Source organism: Octopus sinensis, linkage group LG10 (genome assembly GCF_006345805.1).
Source record: "Octopus sinensis linkage group LG10, ASM634580v1, whole genome shotgun sequence".
NCBI lineage: Eukaryota > Metazoa > Mollusca > Cephalopoda > Octopoda > Octopodidae > Octopus > Octopus sinensis.
In genome coordinates this window covers 27610607-27631558 of record NC_043006.1, presented here as the reverse complement: position 1 = coordinate 27631558, position 20952 = coordinate 27610607, and the positions used below count along the sequence as shown (strand labels likewise).

The window sequence follows — 20952 nt, the reverse complement described above, 5'->3', positions numbered from 1 at the left end:
TTCAGGGTTGATAAATTAAGTACCAGTTGTGTACTGGGGTCAATCTAATCAACTGGCCCTCTCCCCAAAAATTTCGGGCCTTGTGCCTAGAGTAGAAAAAAAAGGGGTAGTTAAAACAATATGTACATTCATGAACTAATTCTTCTTTAAATGCCCAGAGGGCTCCCTAGAAGTAGATGGCTGCTTATATTATCTTGGTGACCTAATTAACAGTGGCAGAAGGTGTTCTGAAAACATGGTAGCCAGAATAAGAAAGAGATGGAAAAAGTTCTTTGTTGGAAATGAGATTTTCTGTCCAAATGAATGATAGATAGCATAATACTGGTGATGAAGTATAGTAGTGATTTGGATAATGAATGTGGAAGATATATAAAAACTAGAATTAAATGAAGCATGTGTGTTTTGCTGGATGTGCAATATGAAATGTGCATGAATGATAGAGCAGAAATGAACTGAGAGAGAAGCTGGGTATAACTAGAATAAAATGTAGAATATAATAGAAAAGACTGCAATAGTGTGGACAGGTGATTGATGGATATTAAGAATGACTGTTGGATAAAGAAGTGCCAAGTCCAAATGGAAGGAACCAGTGGTAAGAGAAAACATGAGAAGTGGAATATGGTCTCAAGAGACTGAACTTAATGAATGAGATGACAAGGGACTGCAACAATCTATATAAGCAGAAATAAATAAATAGATGGATGGATGGACAGACAGACAGACATTACAGTTTGTAAGCAAAAGGATGAGTCACAGCTTATAGATTTGCAGGTCCACTGAAACCAAAGAGGTGCTAATGTTCCTCTTAACTGTCACAAGTCAACACCTGCGGTAAAAATATGAGCTGGAAGCTGACATTCTAGGGAGAACGGGTTGGGAGTAGTGATTAATGGAAAGCCTGAGAAAGTTGAACAAAACATGGGTGATGAAGCAGAGAGAAAGATGTGGGAGCAATACTTCACCGTGAGTTTCATCTAAGCTTTGTTGAATGTTAGTAATCACTGGGGTTTAAAGTATTTTCTGGCTCTGAAGAAAAGTGTCAGTGTTTGAGATATTTTCCCCAGCCATTAGTTATGTTAAGGATATGCCTTCACTTGGAGAAATTCTTGGTAATAGTGAGGCCTAACATTTAAAGTGATTGTGAAAGTGCTCTGGTTATGTACTGATCATGTTGGGGTATAGTACATTGATGTTTTTTTTATATAAGTAGTGCTTAAATTTTTTTTATATAGTAAAAGAGAAAAAGATTATCATGCCCCATGGACATTTGCTTTCAAGATCTCTGTTCAATAAATTAGTGCATGTTTGGCATGTGGTATCTAGATTGCATGGTTGGGGAATGTTAACAAAGATTGAAAAATTGTAAGAATAAATGGATATATACAAAGAAGAGATTGAAAGTTCAAACTGAACCTTGGAGCACACTAGAGCTGACAGAGTGTGGAATAGAAACAGCTCTATCAACACACATCACAATAATGCATTCTGGTTGCAAGCTACCAGTTATTCAGTATTGATATATATGATTTTTGATAGCTTTCTAAATTTTATACAACACAATTTTTCTCTTTTCCATCATCTGGACACAGCTGTTAGACTTGTTATTTTATAGAACCCTCCATAATTGCTGTTGTTTAGTCCCAAGTCAGTCCTGACTAAGGCCTATGGTTAATAACATTCCACCTGTCTTTTTCCAAACATAGTGTAGCTAAGTCTATATTATCCATTATTACTTTTTTTTAGATAGTAGTAGAGTGTAATTTGAGGGAGATTTGTTTACTATTTCTAACAGGTGAAGTGACTATGTAAAGGATTCATTTATGACTTCATCTTCCACATTTATATTTAGTGAAACATATTTAAAATTTTAAGCGAAAAACATGGGGCAGACGTGAACAAATGTTTGATAAAAGTTCTCTGGCATCATATATATATCTAATGATTTCATTTTGGAATGTACAAACTTAATGAATTACCCAGTTTTAGTGACCATTTCTTAAAATGTGTTTTGCTTCTGCATAACTAGGGGGTACACACTAGTGGAAATCCTGCCCCTGCTGTACCATTACAGGTAATTCTTGTTGAACTTATAGGTGTCTGATACCTTTATTTTAAATTATTATATGTCAGTACAGTCTAATTGCTTTAGTAGTTGTATGACCAATAAATACTTTTGGTTACACATGCACCACCAAGCTTAATGCTACCACACTCCTTTCTCACAAACAAATGCTTCATATTTATTTATTTATGCATTTATTTTTGTTATGCAATCCCCTTAAGATTATATGAATCAAACTAAGTGTCCCTGTAACCAATAATTGCTTTGATTGTAAGAAACGAAATTCAGAATACTTTCATTGTTCAGAAAGTGTTAATTCATATTCACTTACTTTGTTACTGGTTTTAACCGCATTCTGTTGTGAGCCATCTGGGGTACTTACAATAACAAGGTATAATTTACCTGGAATTTTGATTTATTCAAAGGTGAATTAAATTTTCCTGTTAATATAGTGAAAATATGCCCTTAATTTTCTTTTATCCTTTTCCTTTTACCTTCAGTTGGCATGGTTTCTATATAAATTTGCTTCTCTTCAGCATGCGTTTTACAATTTTTTATTGTAACCCAAATGCATCTGATGCTTGCTATTGAATAGCTTCTTGTCAATTCTTTTTACATGGATTATTGTTCTGAAACAGTCAATTAAACCCCAAAATATTCTTCCTGTCTGATACACCTTGTGGAATCTTATTGTAAAGCCATTTCTTGTAACCATAGTCAACCTCTTTATGCTATAGAGGTTGGCCCTCATAGAAAATTTGGTTCTTAAATTCAAGAAGGAAAGCATGAATATAACAGTAATGATGATGATCATAAAACATAACCTTCAATGATTGTTCTGTTCATGCTATTGGTTACTATTAAAATTAATTTCATTGTAGAAAACTCGCTAATATCATAATTAAGAATCAATATTATAACATATCAAGAACTACTTTCTCATTAAGATCAGATTCATATTATGAACTTGTTACTTTAATTTATTAGTTTTTCCTCCATACATATACATGTTAAAGTATATAAATTTGTGTTGAATTTGTTTTCCATTCACTTGCAGTTATATTGTTCTTATCTCAAAGGCAACATCTAACCATAACCTAGATATTTATCTAAATTAGTGATAACAAGCAGGTCACTATTTGTTAGTTTTAGATTAGCCAAATCAGTACAGCACTAGACAAAATGCCTTGTGATATTTAGTTGCAGTGCTACTGCTGAAGTAAACTTTGCCCTTCTTCCTTCTGGAGTTATTAAGTAATTTAGCGATGGAGTATAGGATTTGATTTACTCAACTATACTTCTTGCCAAAATGCATGGCCTCATGCCAATGTTAAAAATGTATATTTTTTATATTAAAAAAAGTAAATTTAAAATATTTACTAATTTATCTTTTGTTTAAGTTTGTGGGAATTTTTGAAATTGAATATAGGTATTTTGAAGAATTCATATCATTGCATGGTTGAATGAGTTTCTTTGAACACAGGAATTGATTTGGTAATATGACAGCTTAACAATGAAAATCTCAAGAGAAAGACATATTCACTGCTTGAGAAATTGTTGGCATATTTCTCCTGCAGCTGAGAGACAAGACTTTTGTCTTTGAAACCGGGTTAATAACTAGAAAATTATATGAAGGAAGAACCAAAATGACTAGATCATATTTAAGCTGAAATTCTAAAAGGAATTTATTTCTACACCCTCTTTTATTGACTAATATAGCCAATATACCTAATATCTATACCACCTATACATCCAGCTATACTGTCATGTCCCTGTGATTCCTCTCAGTTTTTGTATTGCAGCCATAGTTAATATTTAATCAAATTTTAGTTCTAAATAATATTTTAATTTTACTGTTTTATGTGATGACAACCAGTGGTAGTGTATTGTGTTGTTTGATTGGTATTTGTGTTTCTTTTAGAGTCATGACCAGACTTGATTAAGCAGTCTTCTAATCTGAACCTTTCCTGTTGTGACCATCCTGGGGTTTTTTTTAAAGACATTATAGCATGGCTTTGTGGGTATCAAGTTGCTTCATAAGCATAGGAGTTCAGGTTCTAGCCCACTATGTGGCACTTTGAGCAGGTGTCTGCTATGGCCCTGGGCCAACCACTGCCTTCTAAGTGGAAACTGTAGGAAGCATGTGTGTGTGTGTATTTATATGTATATAATAAAAACAGTCATCAGTAAGGGAATACTAATCTGGGCAAAATACTTTATGAGCTCTCTGTCCATACACCAAGCTAACAATATTGTTTAGATTAGTAAAGAACTCTGCGTAGTCTTGTGGTAGAGTCTGAGGTTATAGCTTACTACCATTCTATATTGTAAATCTGTGGTTGTTCTCCAGTTATACTGGCTTTTACACAGTGATATACAAGCCAAGGTATAAAATATGATCAGGACAAGGTATAAATAATGGTAATTAAAGAAAGGCGTCATAAAAACATTACTGTTTGTAATTGGGTTATCACTCATGAAAATATTTATACCTTTTCTTGTATATGTATGTATGCATACGTGCATGCATGCATATGTATGTATGTATATGTATTTATATGTATGTGTGTATGTATGTATATATGTATATATATATATGTATGTATGCGTGTGTGTGTGTGTATATGTGTGTGTGTGTGTGTGTGTATATATATATACATAGTGAGAGATAGAGAGTATAAAAATGATAGATTATCCTGGTGGATACCATATTATCTCACAAATTGATAGAGATGCTGGCTATCCACCACGATGCTCCAGTTACATAGCACTCAAGTTTAATAGAGATACTGATACTGGTAAGCTTCACTTGTTGAGTGGTTCTGTGTTCCTATTCAGTACTGCAAATACTTCATAGAGTATATAATTGATAATGAAGAGGAGAATGGTATTCAGGATGCTTGTTTGAACCAGTTCACTTTGAAAACATCATAAGTGATGGATCCTTGATGAAATTGCAGTGACTAGTATGCATAATTGCATACAGAGTAATATGCAGTCCTGCAGTTAAAACATTTGTAGGTCAGTATTGTATATGCTGTAATATCTGGCAGTGTAGGTTATGGTCTAGTCACCCATATAGTTAACCAGGTGGTACATGAAGGAGTCATACCCAATGACTGGTGTAGCAGCACCATAGTCAACTGCTAGAAGGGTAAAGATGACACCTTAGAAATAATTACAGATGTATCAAATTGTTGGATCAGGTGATAGAAGTTACAGAGAGGGTCATAGCCCAACTAATTAGGGAGGGAGTTAGTTTAGATGAGATACAGTTTTGTTTTGTGCCAGGGAGAAACACTGCTGATCCTATATTTCTGGTTAGACAGTTGCAGGAGAAATACCTAGCCAAAGCTAAACCTCTGCACTTGGGCTTTGTTGACAAGATTCTCTGATCCCTTATCTGGTGGTCAATGAGGAAACTAGGGGTAGACAAGTGGTTGGTGAGAGCTGTACAAGCCATATACAGGAATGCTGTCAGTAAGGTGAGGGTTGACAGTGAATATAATGAAGAATTCATGGTACAAGTAGAGGTTCATCAAGGATCAGTCCTCAGCCCCTTCTTGTTCATTACAGTCCTCCAGGCAATAACAGAGGAATTCAAGACAGGCTGCCCCTGGGAGCCCATCTTTGCTGATGACCTTGTTATTATAGCTGAATCACTACCAGAACTAAAGAAGTTTCAGGTGTGGAAGCAAGGTCTAGAATTGAAGGGCCTTAGAGTCAACCTAGCAAAAACCAATGTCTTAGTAAGTAGGAAAGTAGACAAATTACAAATCCCTTCAGGTAGACAGCCCTGCTCAATCTGTAGAAAAGGCATAGGCAGAAACTCCATAAGCTGTACCCGGTGTAAGCTTTGGACACATAAGCAGTGCAGCAACATCAGAGGAAAGTTAATAGGGAGTATTCACCAAAAAAGCTAATGGTGTCTGTTTGGTGGTCCAGCACTGGTGTCATCCACTACAGCCTCATGAGACCTGGTATGTCAATTACAGTGGATGTATATATCAATCAGTTGGATGAAATAATGAGTGGACTTGCAATTAAACAATTGAGATTGGTCAATAGAGATATGTCAATTCTCTTGCAAGACAATGCTCGACCACATGTTGCACAAAGAACGCTACTCAAGCTGCAAGAACTGAACTTGGAAGTACTCTGTCATCCTCCATATTCACCAGACCTTGCAATAATTGACTATCACATTTTCCAGGCATTGGACAACTTTTAGAAGATGCAAAAGCAGCCTTTCGTGATCTCATCACCTCTTGCTCTCCAGAATTCTTCGCTGCTGGCATAAATAAGCTACCGATAAAATGGCAAGATTGTGTTGATAATTTAGGTGCATTTTTTGATTAACTGCATTGCTTTTTGTTGAGATAAAGTAAAATTAACTTTCAGTTCAAAATCGGACATTTCATTCTTAATGGCCTGATATATCATTGCTATTATGTTAAACTGTCGAATGTTCAAATTTTGCCAAATGCATTTTTTTTCAATATTTATTTTTGCTTGTAGTAGCTGGTTCTTTTATCTCCAGCTGCTTCAGATGCCAAGATATCAAAAATTGTCAAAGTGTAATACAACAGTTTTGCTATATAATGGTTAAACTTTTATCATTTTCCGAAAAAGCAACATTTGTTGCTATTATGCACTTTTGCATAATAGCAACAACATATATATATATATATAATATATATATATATATATATATATATGTATGTATATATATATATATTGCAAATTGTGATGAGGTAGTGGAAGAGTTCATCTGAGCCAACAGTGCTTCTTACATTATGCTGAGCAGACAACTACTAGATCAGCAGTGTGGAGATCTGTATGAAGAGAATAAGTGCAACACATCCATAGGGGTGACATCCGAGTTTGTGTAATCAGCTAATGAAAGATTCACTATGACTTGAGCTCCCAGTTCAAATTCATAATAATAGAATTAGATGGCATCAGAGAGCCATGGAAATCGATGAAAGCAGAAAAAGAGAAAATATGTGTGTAAAGAAATGTGTGTGTGTGTGTACGTACATAGATATATATATATATATATATATATATATATATATATATGTATATGTATATGTATCTATGTACAGGGTGCATAAAGTATTTGAGGACATAACTTTTTTTGGTCATTGCTGCATTTTTTTCTAATTCTTTATCATCTTTATTTCAGAAAATAATTATGGCAGACCTTTAGTTTACTAAAGAAATGAAGAAGCATGATGTTATTGTGGTTATAGAGGCTGGGCATAGCAATTTAGAAATATCTTGATTTTTAAAAGTTGCTAGATCTTTTGTGTACATAGTTTGTAAGGAGTTAGAGACTGAAGATGGAAACGTATCACCAGTATCAAAGCACAGAGAGCATTCTAAACACTCTGAGATCATCAGAATACCTGAATTTATCCAGCAAGTTCAACAGACCATTGATTACAATTCCAGAAAGTCCATGAGGTCAATTACAAAAGATCTCCATGTGTCAGAAGGAACAGTCAGAAATGTTGTCCACAAAGACATCATATATAGGTCTTATATGATAAGGAAAGGTCAATTTATGTCAGAAAAAACAAAAGAAAATCACTTCATCAGATCTCAAAGGCTCTTAAACAAACTGAAAAATCCAGCAGAAGATTTGATTTGTTTTTTTCTCAAACGAGAAAAACTTTGACAAAGATCAACAAGTGTATACAATGGCAGGCCATATATGTTTCAGTGAGACTCTGCACTATCACACATGGCTCTAGTAACACAAGAATGGATGGCTGAAAATTTTCATGATCTCATAGCCCCTAACATTTAGCCTCCTAATTCCCCAGATTCCAATCCATTGGACTATTACATGTGGAGCATTGTTGAGAGAGAGGCCAATGAACATGCCCGTAACACCAAAAATTCTTTGAAAGCTGCCATAGTCAGATTAATGTCCAAAATGAACCAGGACCATTTGATTTGAGCATGTAGATACTTTAGATATCATATAGAAGCAGTTGTTGAAGCTGAAGGTGACTATTGAATAATATTATAGAAAAGAAGGTTTATTTTTATCCTCATAGCATATTTTAATAAATAAAGTTATTATCTGTTATTTTATATCTTTTTTTTTATAAACATAAATCTGTCCTCAAATATCTTATGCACCCTGTATATATATATATATATATGTATATGTTTGTATATATGTATGTGTATTCCTATTGTTTGTGCATGATTGTCATATTTATATTCCCTGTTGACAGTTCATCCTGTCACTGTGTACTTTCAAAGACAAGCAAAACAAAAGATCCCCTACTTAAAAAATGAGTAACGCTTGATGACAGGAAACATCCAGCTGCAAGATTTGCCTCAAATAATTTACCATTCAGCCTATACTAGCTTGAACAAACAGATGTAAAGGAATGAACAAGTGTATCTGGGGACTGTATTATCCAATATGTGTTACCTTTTTCCTAAGCTGATAAGGTACCTCTTGGTGGAGGTTTCTAGCAAGTCAAGTGACCGCATAAAAGCCATCTTATTGGCTCACATTGGTACTTGCGTTACAGCTTGATAAATTGTTGTACAAATACAACTGAAGTGCATGCTGAAAATAAAACTAGAAAGTTCTAAGTAACATAGAAGTGGAGTAAACTTAACCATTGGTTGCCATTTCATTGCAGATCATCTCAATATATAACTTGTATGCTTTCTAGGTTCATTTGAAAAGTAACTGCCCTTTAATTACCATGATCTATTCATAATTCATATTATATAGTAGAATTGTCATCTAAACATTAATTTTTGCTGCATTTCTATTTAAGGCCATTATTGGTCAGAATTGACTGCATATCTGCTGCTGGGAAGATCCTCTCCATGCCATTGATGTTTTCCAAGGAAAGGCAAAGGTTGATATAGCTTGGTATCTGTGTTTTCCTAGTGAACTCAGAACATAAGGAGCTGGAGCAAATACTACAAGACATCTTGTCTGACAATTTTATACACAAGCTCAAATATATACCAAAACCTGATTATACCCTTATTTACTTAAACTCAAACTAAATCCAATCATTTATGGTTATTTAATTTGTCAGTCACTTGCTACTCCTTGCATTACTAAGTAAAACAATTATTAGTGTTTAAATAAGAAATATAAACGAATGTATACGTTCTTTTCTCTCATTTCCTTTGGAAATTCAAACAACCCTCATGTTCCTTTATAAGTTTCTATTTACAGAAATATTACAGGTAAGTATATCTGCACTGTGCAATTAAGAAAGTTTTTCATAACACTTAGAAAAAAAAAGTTCAACATATGTTATTATTTCTACAAATTGAATCCTTATTTGTCATGCATGATTGCACACAAATATTTAGAGCTGAAAGCCAAGATAGGAAAAGTAGCATGTTGTTGTATGTAGCAGTTTTTTTTTTTAGTTTTAATTGTTGTATTTTGATGTTGTCAGTGTTGAGGATATCTGCCTATAATTGCATCCATTTTTAACATAAAAATTAACTATTATTCTGCCAGAGATTCTTTCTCTTTTTCTTTCATTAACTTCTTCATTTATTCATAAATAAAACTGAAGCAAATTAACAGTAACAATTTGTAAATTATAAGCTATCTGATTGCCTTCAACTTAAAAAAAAAAAAAATTATCACATGAAAAAATATGCTTTACATATTGGCTATTTAAATGTTGTTTCTATGTATTTATGTATTCATTTGCCAATTTTCAGGACTTCGATTTTGCTGATACTCTGATTCATCAAGCTATCCATACCATTGAATATTCTTTAAGTTGTATTTCAAATACAGCTTCCTATCTTCGACTCTGGGCACTGAGTTTAGCTCATGCACGTAAGTGTTAATTTTTGTTTCTTACATTTTACTGATATAACTGATATATTTCTGTCTGTTGTTTCATTGGGTAGACATTAGTTTTAATGGATAATTCACACTAAACCTATGGACAGAAAACCTGAGAGTATTTTTGTGTAGAGCAAGTATGTGTTTAAAATGTCACTATATTTCTGTTCAGTGTTTCCTTAAATATAATGTACAGTTTACATTAGATCCTTGAAAAGAGACCTAGAGAGGGTCATTTTATAGAGCAATTCAAGGAAAGTGTTTTATAACCTCAGTCCCTCTGGTCATAGACAACACATAATTAAAGTCAAAATATCTTCAAATGCTTAGACCACCCTGGTTACTTAACTGGTTATTTATAAAATTCTACTAAAACCCTCATTGAAATACTGTTGTACTTCCACACATCCTAAATAACATTTTTTTAAATCCCCCAATACAGCTGTTTGACTGATTGGTAATGGATCAGTCATGAACAAGAATTAATCACTAACACAGTTATCCCTTTCTTTGTCTATTTATCACAACAACAATTGCCTCTGCTCTTAACTACCTGCATACCCTCTTCATCTGTTTCATCTTGTAGTGACCTACACCAAATGCCTTACCTAATCCTTACACCTCACAATTGTAATCCTCCAGGTTCAAATATTTTTCTTCTGAAAATGACTTATAGATTTTCAAGCTGAATATATTAATCTCATTAGCCTGGCAGGCTCTCCTATGGTCACTTATAATAAATATTAATATAATATTTATCACTGTTATCTAGATTAGATAAATGTGATGATAATATATATGGGTGATGGCTGCACATACATTTAACCAATGTACCTTTTTATGTATTGTTGAAACAAAATAAAAAATTTTGTTTTAATTTATTTTTTCTATTTTAGAGTCTGTCATTATCATACTTCCTCTTTCTCACTAAATAGTTGCACATGTTGATGATTGTTCCACCCCTTATCCTAACAGTACAAGTGAAACCGCTATTAGTCTCTTAGCCCTACTTAGTTCCATTCATGAATACAATAATACCCCACTTGGTAGCAAAATTCACACCACCTATTACTATGATACTAAACTGAGGCAATCAATGTAAGGCTTCCCTCCTCCCTTAACAGACATAATACTATGCCTTTTACCTGCTCCAGCCTCTGTTGGAGTATACTATTATCTATTTTTCCTGTGATAAATTATGTATAAAAATTCTTTTAGTTTAAGTGGTAATAAAAATACTTGTTTTAGAGAACAGTAACTCTGAATATAAACTCAATAGTAATTAGAAGGATGAAGTGTCTAGTCCAGCTCACATGATACCATCTTTGCTGCTGGTGCCATGGTAAAATGCATGCAGTGTACACTATAAGACATACACAACACCACAGTTAGTTTTTTTTCCTCTATTGCTGTGTGTGCCAAAGGACATGAAGTGAGATGGCTCATCTAGCCTTTGTTAGCATTGAAAAATAGACATAAAAATAATGGTTTTGTTTAATTATTCATTATTTTTTATTTTAGAGTTGTCTGAAGTATTATGGACGATGGTGATGAGAAAAGCTTTAAACCAGTCAGGTTATGGTGGAGTTATTATGACGTTTATGATATTTCCATTATGGGCAGTTCTCACAGTAACAGTTTTATTGGTGATGGAAGGGTTATCAGCCTTCCTTCATGCTCTTCGATTACATTGGTAAGGCAAATATATATTATATTTTTCCATAATTTCTATTTCAGTAAGTTTCTAATAAGATAAATATATAAATTTAATGAATTCATTAACTTTGCAATTGTTTTTCATTTGAAACTGCTTAGTCTCCAAGCCACTAACCACACCCTTTATAAAACAATAGTTTATATAGAGAAAGTCCTTATTAAGAGGTTCGCTATAACCTCAGTCAAATGTGGCTAGATTTCCTACGAATTCAGCATTATAAAGTGGTGACAATGTTACATGTTGTAGTGTTTAAGATGAAAGCAGAATCAAAATAATATCTGATTTTTTATTATATTGTTGCTTGTATGCATGTTTACACACACACACACACATATACATATAGGGGTTGGACAAAATAATGAAAATACCTTAAAATTTCAAACAAATTTATTTTAATATGGGTAGGACCACCTTTGGCAGTAATTACAGCTTGAATTCTATGAGGTATGGATTTGTACAAAGTTTGAATTGTTTCCAAACGAATTTTTGTCCATTCTTCAGCTAAAACAGTCTCCAGTTCTTGTAGTGATGATGGGGGAGGATATTGACTCCTTACTTATTTTTCTAAAATGCACCATAAATGTTCAATAATATTGAAATCTGGGGACTGTGCTGGCCAGATAAGATGTTCAGCTTCACTGTTCCTCATGCCATTCAGTAACAACTTTAGCTGTGTGAATTGGTGCATTATCATCTTGAGATATTTCAAAATTATGATGCTAGGTGTTTCCATTATTTTGCCTAATCACTGTGTGTGTGTATATATATATACACACGCACACATTTATATGTTCATCATATTTTGTCTTATTGTTTTTGACTTTACACTTATGTGTGCGCATTTGTATCTATATTTGTTTATTTTTTCTTTTATTTTCAGGGTTGAATTCCAGAACAAATTTTATCAAGGCTCTGGATATCTGTTTCAGCCATTCTCTTTTGAACACATTTTGGATTATGGAGGTGATGAATGAGCTATTACTGTTGTAGTGCTGGGCCTTGTATCATCGTCACAGATCCAGTAGTTGATATGCTGCTACTAAAATTAGTAACATACCCTCATGAATTGTTGTTGTTGTTGCCATTGTTGTTATTCTTTCTCTTTTTTGGTTACAGTCATACTTTCACTGCTGCATTTAAACAGTCACAGTAAAAAAATACTGATCTGATGTTTTCCCCTTAGATATTTATTCAATTAACATTATTAATTTGGGATTTTCATTAGTGATCAAATGTTTTAGAAAAGAATTTTTTTTCTTTTTTCTTAACTCTTCACACCAGTAAATTATGAGAAAATACTTTAATTTCCAGAATACTTTTCATTAATATAGTTGTTTATAATGATGCAAAGGTTAGTAGTTGGCAGAATGATGAACAAAATAATTGTGGTATTTAGTTGTTACCTCCATGGAGGTGACTGCTTTTCCTCTTGAAACTTTTCATTTTTCTTGGACAGTAATCCTAAACATTTGACATTGATCTCTTAGTCTACTAAGAAATATTTTTAATGTATTAGTCTGAATAAACTATGTGCAATACAAGTAAATTTTCTGAATGAATTTCAAGATATTTTCAGTTATGTTAGATATAGTCCTGTTTCCACAATTTTATTTGTGCCACATGTGGAAAACAATTTTTCATTATTTCTCACACACATTAAGAAACTTAGTTTTCTTCATATAAAATCTTACTAATTTTGATTGTAAAACTTAGGGGTACACATGACTACATTTTATCACTTCCAATTTTGTGCTAAAATTAAAATTTAGTTTCAACTTGTACAATCTGGTAAAATAATAATTTTTGACTTCTATGATATAATATAACAGACTATAATATGATATATATATATATGAGTTGTACTTGGTTAGCTAGTGACTCGATCCATTCTTGAAATGGAAATAATTGCATCGTGTTGGTCATTTTTGCCATTTAAGCACACGCAAACAGTTTGTATTCATTTTTCTAGTGATAGTAGTATTGAGAAATAAAATGAGAATAACAGATGTATTTAAATGGTTAACACGACTTTTCCACAATGTAATTGTATTAACTAGGTCATATAAATTTATCTATGTAGAAATTGTGCTATTGTTGTCAATAGTTTTCAACTCAGTAAAGTATTTTCCATCTTAAACCCTTTTTTACTGTTTGGCAGTAAATTTAGTTTAAATTTTTCAAAAAACAAACCCATGTGCATGCATGCACACACACACCTATATACATATACTTGTACTAATTCTAGATAAAAAATAAAATATTTGGACTTCAGTGTAAGTAGTTAGTTATTGAAAACTAAGTTTTGTATTTTTAGTGGCCTTTAGTGGGATAATACAGTAAGTTCTGCAACCTAATTTTGATCCTGAGTTGGAGTATTTTCACTTCACTTCACTTCATGGTTTCTTCTGAAAAGTATGTGAACATATTCTCATTTCACTTCTCTCAATCTGCAAGAAATTTTAATTCAGTCTCCATAATTCTTTCATAATGTTGTTAGTGTTTCTTTATTTTTCTCTTTTTTTTTCATATTTTATTTAATTAAAATGTAAAAAAAAAAACTAAAAAAAATATTGATCTTGGCTGATCTGTGTATCATTTATATATCTCTTCTCTCACTCTCCTTTTTGATATTTAGCTAATAACTTCTTCCATAATATTGTTATCCTCTGTATCTGCATAAAGCTGGCCAAATATGATGGAGGCAGGATAAACAGCAAACACCTTACCACTCTATCTAGATGGTATTGGTACCATTGTTGTCAGTAGAGGCAGGATCACAACGATTGTAATATGGAGATGGGGAGTTAAGTGTCCCCTACTCTCTTGAACTAGCTGTGTAGGCAGGGTCACAACGACTGAATCGAATGGAAGGCTGGGATTTGTTGAAAATACATAACCAATATGTTGCCTATTATTTTCATTTTTCTTGGAATATATAAGTAACCATTTTAGAATCAATTATATTAACTACCTGATTACAGTTCAACAGAATATAAAGCTCTATAATAGTGTTTTTTAAGATGATAATTTTCTTAAATGAAAAATTCTCATTTTACTTAATTGAAATTTCAAACAAAGTGCAATATCTAAATGAAATAATTTTATTATTATTTTCCTTTGTTTGTTTCTGATAAACAATAATTTAGATTAAATTGATATTTTAGTAATACAACATTTCTGAATACAATTTCAAATACTTTAATATTTCTTTGTCTTGAATTCTAATTATGTTGCGTTGGTTCCTATATTGATAAACTTGCCCCTATATAGGATGGACCTAATCTTTTCTACTGTTTTCTTGTTTTCAATGGGATTACCAATACATCCTAAATTGGTTATGTATTGAGTCACGTCCATTTTTTACTGTGTTCTCCTCTCCCCCACCCACCCCAGCCTTCCCCCCCATCTTAATAACCTACACATACCAGAAGTATTCTTTAATAGGGTTTTATTTATGTGTCTCCTGATTGTTGATATTTTCTTCCTCAAAATTTTAGCTTTGGTTTTTTTTTCCTTGTACTTTAATTTTCCTCATAAATTTCCTCTATTTTCCTAACTTATTCCCTTCATTTGACAGTGCCTATCATTTCAATACATCGACTCCTTTATACTATTAAAGGGCTATATTTTTTCAACTGAATTTCTCTCTCATTTTAATTAAAAAAACAAATAGATATATACATATATTTTTCTCTTTATATATATTTTCCCTTATTCGAAATAAAATAAGGATACAGTGGTTTTTCATTGTTCATTTCGTTTTTCCTTTATATATAAATACATCTGTAGAAATTTAGTGAAATTTACCTGCCAAATAGAATAGAAAAGTGCCGAAAAGAAGTTGTTCTGGTTGTTCTATTCTTAATGATACCCACTGACTAAAATCAGTCTAATTTTACCATTCATTGAGAAATTTGTAATTTTGCAATTTGTGGGAAATTTGCCTACCCTAACAGAAAAGCTATGATACCAAATATTTATTGATACATAGATAATTGCCAAGATCTAGTTAGGTTTTCTCTTTTACATATTGTCTCATTAATGAGTTGTGTGTATGTAAACTCTCCATTTCTTGCAAAAATACACAAAATAAAGTCTCTTGTAAGGGGATTTTAAAAAACTTAGTTATAAATTATAAGCATTCTTTACATCATTATTTTATACACTTAACTACTTAGTTCTTATTAAAAAATGAAATTATAAAGTATTACTTAAACTGAAAATCTAAATTTCACATTTTTTAAAAATTAATTTTTCTATTCTCATATCTAAAATTAGTTTATTTGTAATTTTATTTTTCCCAAAATTTATACAAAGATCAATCAGAAATGAAGTGAATTCATTTAAATAGAAAATTTAAAATGTTTATTTTTATTATTTTTTGTAGCTTATGAACCATAGCGTAGTGTGTGTGTGTAGAAGGATTGTATTAAGGTTTCAGATCTCTGTAGAAGCCATAGCCATTTAGACTATAAAACATTGAATATAGTATATATGATCAAACAAGTGGAACACTCAGTTGTGAAAGCTAACATGAGACCTATACTTAAACATACACATAATTTGTAAACAAAAATAAGGCTAAATGTAGTAGATAAAAATAGTAATATATATCTAATGCATTTATAAAATCGCAATTAAATGTTACTATTTTACCATGAGTTAAAGTTCCATGCTAATTAGATTGTTTTCCAGCTGGATATATTTATAAACATTTATAGAGTACAATCATATCAGTATTGTAGTAACCATGTTGGTGATTGAAGAGTTTTAGTATCAAAAGTATACATTGGAAATGAGAAATTAGGAGGTGGAAATATATTCAAATATATAAACAAAATATTTAGAAGAGAAAATGTGAAGATGAAAATGAAAGAAAATAGACATAAGATGTCAGACTTAGGTGGCTTAGAAAATTTGCTATTTATTAAAAAATAAAGATTTTCCAGGAACAATGGTTGCTGAGGTAAAGCAATTCACATAGCTCTAAGCTTTATGTACTTGTAACTATATATATTTAATTATAATAATTTTACCAATGGTAAAATAAAAATAAAAATGCACTGAATAGCTCTGAATATTTTACCAGTCTGTTCTGAACTCCTTATTTATAACTGTGTATGTGAGTAGTTATATAGTATACCTATATCAGAAATACATCTTTTCTGTTAGATAAAGATTTGTCCCTACTATTAAAAGAAAATAGTATTCTCTCATAGTTGTTTCAAATATCAGTGAATTGTTGTTTAACTTCATAAGAATAAAAATAGAATCATAAATGTTTATAATCTTTAGAAAATTCTGTGCTGACTTGAAATGGCAAGAATCTCAATTGTTGCATCATTGCAAAATTTTATATAAATTCCTTATTGTAGAAATTATAATTCAATATAAGTTTTCCTCTTCTAGTTTGTTTTACTTTTTACCCATGCTAGTGTAATTTGAATCATTCTGAAATTTTATATATTTACATAAACTGAAGTTGGGAACTGTTGTTGAGTTTTAGCTCTTCTTGATAGAGTGATATATCTTGCCCAAGGACACACTGTGATGCCATTGGTTACATGTGTAAGATGTTTTAATTGTACAAACATAACAAGGGGAAAGGACAGGCATACAGAAAGATGGACATGGAAACATAAAGACAAACAAACATACAAATACACACACAGAAAGCAAGGAGAAACATGTGGACATCGGCCAGGCAGACAGATGGACATGCAAACATTACAAGGTTAGACACGCATAACAAAGACTGACTGACAGACATACAAAAAAAAAACTACTTTCATTAATCTTTTAACCCCCTTCTCCCATTTGGATTCAAAAATTGTTTTTTTCTTTTTGTTATTGACAATATGTTTTTCCTCAGTAAACAATTTCTATTTTGAAATGTTACCAATATAAAGAACAATTAAAGCTAGATATTCTTTCACCAGCGTTAGTCTTCATCTCTACCCTATATTTCTTTCTTTTATTTTCAACTTCTTGTTTTGGGGGGTTTTTGCTTTTTTTTGTTTTTGTTTTTTGTTGTTGTTTTTTTGGATGTCAGTTTGGAAAATTTTTAAGATTAAAGATTCTAGAATAGTAAATGGAAATGAATGATTGTTTTTATTTGTTTTTCATTTCTGTTTAGATTTTTGTTTATATGTGCTTATACAGGTTGCTCATCTTCTCATGTGATTGTAAGGTTCGTTACCATTTTGCTGTTTTGAATCAGCTATCAAAATTATGAAAAAGATGAAGTGAAACCCAGAACAACTTTATATATAAAAGAATAAAATTAAATTAGTTTCGTACAAACTTACTACTCTTTTGGCTTATTAATACAAAAGCCACCTCTGATAAATATATATCTGTGTAGGTTATGTTTTCTTCAAACTTTATTCATTTTTAGTTTAAAGTGATGAGCTGACAGAATATTAAAGTATCAGACAAAATGCTCTGCAGCATTTCTTATGGTTCTTTACAGTTCTGCATTCAAATCCTGCTGAGGTCAGTTTTTACCTTACATCCTTTTGGGGTTGGTAAAATAGAATCCAATTCAAGTACTGGAGTTGATATAACCAACACCCCTTTCCCCTAAAATTGCAGGCCTTTGCTAAAACCATTAATTCTTAGGTTAAGGAGAACTAGAAATGAAGTGGCTTCCTAAATTCTTCAATATTCATGGTATTGAACCATTAAATTCAATGTTGAATTTTTTTTCATTGTTTTCATCATTTTATTTGTTGAAGGATCATACTTTACCAATGTTCTGTGTTCTTTATTATGAATTCATTTTCTATTTTTGCCAACCTCCTTTTAGCTATAAGGTAAATTTGTTCCTTATTTCTCAATTTATAAAGACATTTTCATGTTTTCCCATTTGTTTTTCTTTTGTTTTCAAGCCATAATTAACTAATAAATAGGTTTAGATAATATATACATATGTATTTACAGTATTTTTATCCAGTTATTTCATATTTCATTTACCTTTCATTGTTTATGAAGTACAAAGGCTACAAAATCAACTTGATAATCTATTGACTGCATAGACATGAGATAATCTAGTAACCATATGGTCACAAGATAAAATGTTATTTATAGACCAATGTGTTTGTCCCTGGGCATGATAGATAACTGTTTGCTTTAATGTGCCTCAATAGCATATGGGTCCCATTGCTAATGGGTGGTGATTAGACAGATATTCAACAGTAACCTCCAACAATGTACAAATATCAAATATATAAATTTGCAGAAATCATCCAACCTAGATTAGCCTGTAAAAATAGATATGAACAGAAATTAAAGAAAATTATATGTTTAGTTCAAACTGAAGGCCTTCAGGTTGGCTGTGAATTAGGTGTGAGCCCTGGAAGGGGCAGTGACACCAGAGGTTGTACCGACTGAACACAAGCTACGGCTTAATCAAACTATTTTATTCTTTATTTTATGTTAAAAAAAACTGGGTGAGAATCTTGGTTTTTTTTACCTCTCAAAATTTTACTAGTTATCCTTTTAAAATTCAAATTCAAAATCTATCTAGCAAGATTATGACAAAAAAACTAGCCATACTAGTGTTGACCAAGAAAATATGACACAATAGCATATCTTCTCTATACTATCAAGAGATGTAATCAATTTCATTTCTGTATTAAACTCAAGTAATCCTATTCTCAATTTATTTATTTTGATCCAATCAAAATGTTTTTAATGTCTAGAATATTTAATTATTTCTTAAGACAGTTTCAAATGTACAACAGAATTATTTTGGTGATTTAAGCATTGTGATTTTTAATCTTATGGTGAATAAAATGTTGAATGTATGCAAAATGTGTTTCCATTTGATTATTTATATATTCCTTTTGTTAACTGTTAAAGATTGGTGTGTGTGTGTGTGTGTGTGTGTTAGGAGGACAATTTACTGAGGGTAACTGGTTGGAGCAAAGCCTCTGCCAGACCAAGGGTGATGTGGCGGTGGAACAGTGATGTTGACAAGGCCATAAGAGAAGAGACAGGTCTGGAAAAAATGGAAGGGAGGGGGTAGCAAAGATTCATATCAGAAAGCTAAAAGGGAAGCTAGACATCAGGTTTATTTAGCTACAGTAGAAGTGAAGAAAAGGTGTTCCCAGGGAGGGGGTCGAAGGGGCAATTACCACAGGCTCCTGATAGATATTGGGCACCCCTGCTATGAAGAATATGCAGCACTCAATACAAGGAGGCCCCACTTCCCAGCAATCTTGCATGCAGAGGCTCCCTTTCAATAAACAAACATATCTTTAAAAATGTAATGGATCCTCTTTTTTTTTTTTTTGACACCAATTCATTCAATTAAAAAACAGTTTGCTACCCACTCCTAAAGCAGCTACAATTCCCTTGGGAATTAATTGCAGCTGCTTTTGGGACAATGACAGGCAAAAGGAAAACAACAACACTCCTAAAAGTGTATGTATGCATCTGTGTATATGTATGTGAAAGAGAGTATGAATATATATAATGTAGAGATTGATAGACAGAAGTTATTGTCTCTACTTCAAATGGGTGTCTTGCTGTAGAGGCAGTACAACCTTGTACCTGGCCAAAGAGAGAGAGATCAGGAATGAGAGAAAGAGATGCTACAAAGGAGATACATGGTTACCCAACCTGAAGGGAATGCAGGATAAGAAGAGTGGGAGAGAGAGTGGGAGACATTAGGATAAAGAGGGTGGCAAAGTGCAGAGCATACTCACAAGGAACAGGGATCAGAATATAAATGGGATGGTCGAGTATAAGCAGAGAGAGATATAGATGGTGGCAAGTACCAGGGCATACCCTTGAGGTTTGAAGGTCATAATATAAGTGACAGGATATTGCCAAAGGAGTGTGATTAGAGAGTGGGAAGGGGAAGGGTGTTGTGAAAACCTGAGTACATAGATGGGGAGCTACTGGCTCGCAATGATATAAAGAAACAGGCTGTAAGGACAGGATTGGGGAGAGGGAGGTAAGCATAGTGCATGAAGTGGAAATGTGAGGAAGAGATGTAGAGGTGTTTGGTTTTTTGTGGTAGGGTGTGAGACGTTTTCTTGTTATGTGTGGGTGGGACACACAGTGCTTCTACATATATATGTATATATATAATGGATGCAATAGAAAAAGCTCAAATCAGGCAAACTACGGTTAACACATATATATGGGTTTAATTAAGATAAAAATAATTGTCCAAGCTGAAACATACATTGATATATTAGAAATATAAAAATATATGAATATTAAAAATATACTTGGACATATAAATATATTAATATATAAACATAATAATAATGGAATATAGATAAAAATAATAATGGAATATAA

General features: G+C 32.3%; 1 protein-coding gene across 5 annotated transcripts in view; it reads left to right on the top strand.

The window, feature by feature from the left end:
* LOC115216617 (V-type proton ATPase 116 kDa subunit a1) overlaps positions 1–17986 on the top strand; it is a 153638-nt gene extending 135652 nt beyond the window's left edge. For 4 of the 5 annotated variants that reach the window (XM_036506447.1, XM_036506446.1, XM_029786098.2 and 1 more), the window contains exons 20-22: positions 9791–9911; positions 11442–11613; positions 12518–17986. In XM_036506447.1, the coding sequence (XP_036362340.1) occupies positions 9791–9911; positions 11442–11613; positions 12518–12611 (387 nt within the window). In that variant the 3' untranslated portion in view covers positions 12612–17986. Of the gene's footprint in view, positions 1–2026; positions 2072–9790; positions 9912–11441; positions 11614–12517 lie in introns of all 5 variants that reach the window. The other variant, XM_029786097.2, reaches the window with a different exon arrangement.
* The last annotated feature ends 2966 nt before the right edge of the window (positions 17987–20952 follow it).